At 39.1% G+C, this 3,176-nt stretch overlaps 1 protein-coding gene across 1 annotated transcript; it reads left to right on the top strand.

Moving 5' to 3' along the window:
- Positions 1 to 407: 407 nt before the first annotated feature.
- On the top strand, positions 408 to 2,145 carry AK88_04102 (uncharacterized protein; the record flags this gene model as incomplete). Its single annotated transcript, XM_012481712.1, has 6 exons — positions 408 to 462; positions 618 to 709; positions 966 to 1,004; positions 1,173 to 1,329; positions 1,879 to 1,919; positions 2,068 to 2,145. 6 exons carry the CDS (start codon positions 408 to 410, stop codon positions 2,143 to 2,145), a joined length of 462 nt encoding a protein of 153 aa, XP_012337135.1.
- Positions 2,146 to 3,176: the final 1,031 nt, after the last annotated feature.

Genomic DNA, 3,176 nt, shown 5'->3' with positions numbered 1-3,176 from the left:
TTTTTTTTTTTTTTTTTTCTGAAATAAAAGCGTGCGAAGGTAAGCACGACCACTCAGCACACGTTGTGTAAAGTCATTTTATTTTTTTCAGTGAACAATTTAGCGATATTGTAATATTCACCATGTTCACCCATGCAGTTAACTCCAAATGGGGGGACAGAAAATAATTTACGAGTAACATTCTTCTTCTCAGAAGGAGGAAATAACTGTGTACGTACACAAGGTGCATTTTTTTCTTCCCTTTACCTCCTTTGGCCCATCTGTCTACGTGTTTTTATATTTTTCACAGCGCTTCGCAATTTGTGCATGTACATTTGTTGCAGTGAGAATGGAGAAAATTCCTGCAAATTATATTTAGTACAGAGGCTCTTATATTTGTTCCATTCGTTTGTCCCATGTTTTTCAAAATGAAGAAGAATATTTCTGTTGTCTTTTGTCTGGCTCTAACATTAGCTCTGTTTGGTATGATCGGAGGGTTTAATGTTTAACCCTTGCTTCGTTCCTTTCTAAGCAGCACTTGGTTAAGTGCCTTTTTTTTTTTTTTATATTTTTTTTTCGCGCGAAACTGTATGTTAACATTCACGTGGTGTGCACTTCTTAATTGTTTCCTTTTGAAGGGGTCTGCAGCATGGGGGTAGCGAAGACGCTTGTGGAAAATGAGGTGAAGGGGCACTTGTCGGATTTTCTCTTCTTAAACAATTCACAGAAGGTGATTAAATAAAATCTCCTGCACGTGTTTGCGTTCCACTTGCTTTTACTTGCTCATTATGCGATCATTTTGCAGATCGCCACGTTCATATGTTTTTTCTTTCCGAGATGTTTATTTTATACAGTGCTCGTATCATTGCACCTTTTTGTCTCTGCAAAACATTTTGTGCTTTCCCTGCGTTTACGTTTTATGTGCATGTGGTTACCCATTTGTGCATTCGTGATATATACGTGCATTTCCTGTCCCATCCCTTCAGTTCTGCGAAGGGGGAAGTATTATCCAGGCTCTGAACACGGTAGGTTTTTTTTTTTTTTTTTTAATACCTCTTTTTTTGAGGATGGTTATAAAACCACGAAGAGGTCCGCTAATGGCAGTGCTGCTCCTCCCCCCCATGTAACCATCATTTGTAACTACCAATACGTGTTCTAAGCACATTTGCCATCTCCCTTCCCCTGTTCTATAGGAAAAGCTCCTGAACCTAAACACTGTGTTGGACATCTGTGCATCGAAGAAGGAGTGCGATTTTGTCTCCTACTCTCCAAAGAGGACATTACGGAATTCCCTTTTTTATGAAGACGAGAATGAACTCAAGAATACGGGGGCTAACTGGGTTTGTTCTGGTATTAAAACTTTATATGTCTATATTTGAGCATAGGGTTTGAATGTCTGAATGAAAAAAACAGTGTATGTCCTTCTTGGAGGGAAATGCCTAATTCGTTCATGTGTGATCTTCATTTTGTTACACGTTGTCCATTTGTCTAGTCCTCCAATTATGTGTTTTCGCACCGTTGGCGCCATTCTTTCTCCTTTTTGTTATATTTACGTGCTACGAAATTTTCCTACCATTTGGTTAATGTTTATTTGAGAGTGCTTAAATTATATGCCCTTTTTGAAGGACAGAAATGGGTCATCGCTCGCCCGAGGAAGTACTGGGTAAGGGGGAATTTTCTTTTTTTTTTTTCTATTTTTTTTTTTGTTTCCACTTTATGTTCCCCTTTTTAAATCGTCTTCTGTGCAGATTACCGCAATTAAGGAGGACCACATAAAAGGTTTAGGCAGTGGAAGTTTGTAAATCATGTCACGCTGATGATTACCTTTTTTCTTTTTTTTTGTCCTCTTTTTTTTACGTTGTGTGCGTGCATTTGTTTTTTTTTTTTTTCCTTCCACAGAACAAATGAAGAATTTCAACCTTTCGCTGAACATGATGGGGGTACGTCTGACGTGAAACGCCACGCAGAGGGGAAAAATGGGACAAGAGCAAAAATTTCGAACAGTGCGAAAAGAGGGAATGTACAGAATAGACCCCCATTTGAAACATCAGCACACACGTCTGCGTTTTTCTGTGCACACCTCGCCAGGAGTGTCACGACGAACACGTCTTGATGATAATTAGAAAGGACGTCATGCCGAAGGAAGCAGCAGTCGAGTATGATTAACGCACCTGCAGAATCTTTATGAGTGCCGTTGAGTGTAAACTATTTTCTTCTGTATCTTTCATAGAGGCGCCGGTGGGGAGGGTCAACTTAGCGCGTTGCGAGCTGGTTGATCATGCGATCACCTTTTTTTTTTTTTACCTCGGCGTGCTCTATTTTCTGGTTCCCCCCTTTCTTTTGTGTCCTCCCTCACAGGTGCAACAAAATCGCCGATTGTAAATTCATCGTATTTGTAATGAAGCAAAGCCGAGTACAAACGCGGCAACACATAGACCGTATCACTAATATGTACATGTAACTGTCTCCTGGACATGTCTTCTTAGTTACATCCTTTTGCTCTCCTCACAAAAGAATTATAACAGGAAGTTGGGAAGTGAGGAGACACAAGTGGACAGGGCAATCCTTTGCTCAGGTGAAAAAAAAAAATTGGTTATTTTTCGAAAACTCAAATGTGACTCTCGTCTAACTCACCCTTGTACATGTGTACATTTTATTTTTTTTCCCTGCACACATTAGTTCCCCCTAAAGGCAGAAAGAATAAAATGGGTTTCCTAATAGCTGGTAAAAATGAGCAACTTCAGAGCCTATTAGCATCCCATGTTGTAGGTGTAAAAGCGCAAGTCCAAATGTTTTAGGAGCCTTATTTTATTATTATTTCATTTTTTGTTTTTTCTCCAATGATAAATAGGAAAAGATCACGAAGAAGTGCCCCACTCGGCCAAAAAAAAAGAGCGCAAAAGGAAAGCGACAGTAATGATTTGAAACAGAACGACGTAACTACATCTAGGGATGTAATGGCGATGTTGGCATTTGTCCACAGTAACAATTTGTTTCGCATACCCAAGGATATTTCATTTCCTCTTTTTTTTTTTTTTCTTTCCCTTTTAAGAGCCCCCAATTGGAGGCGACCGGAGGATCCATAACCCCAGACAGTAATATTTGCTAAATTGGGTTTTGCAAAAAAAAGTTTTGATTTATGCACATTTTTTTTTTTTATGCTTCATTTATACAGCCAATTATGTGTATCACTTGCA

This window comes from Plasmodium fragile (genome assembly GCF_000956335.1).
Source record: "Plasmodium fragile strain nilgiri unplaced genomic scaffold supercont1.53, whole genome shotgun sequence".
Lineage (NCBI taxonomy): Eukaryota > Apicomplexa > Aconoidasida > Haemosporida > Plasmodiidae > Plasmodium > Plasmodium fragile.
Note: the sequence above shows the minus strand (reverse complement) of the source record. Positions and strands in the feature narration are given on the sequence as shown.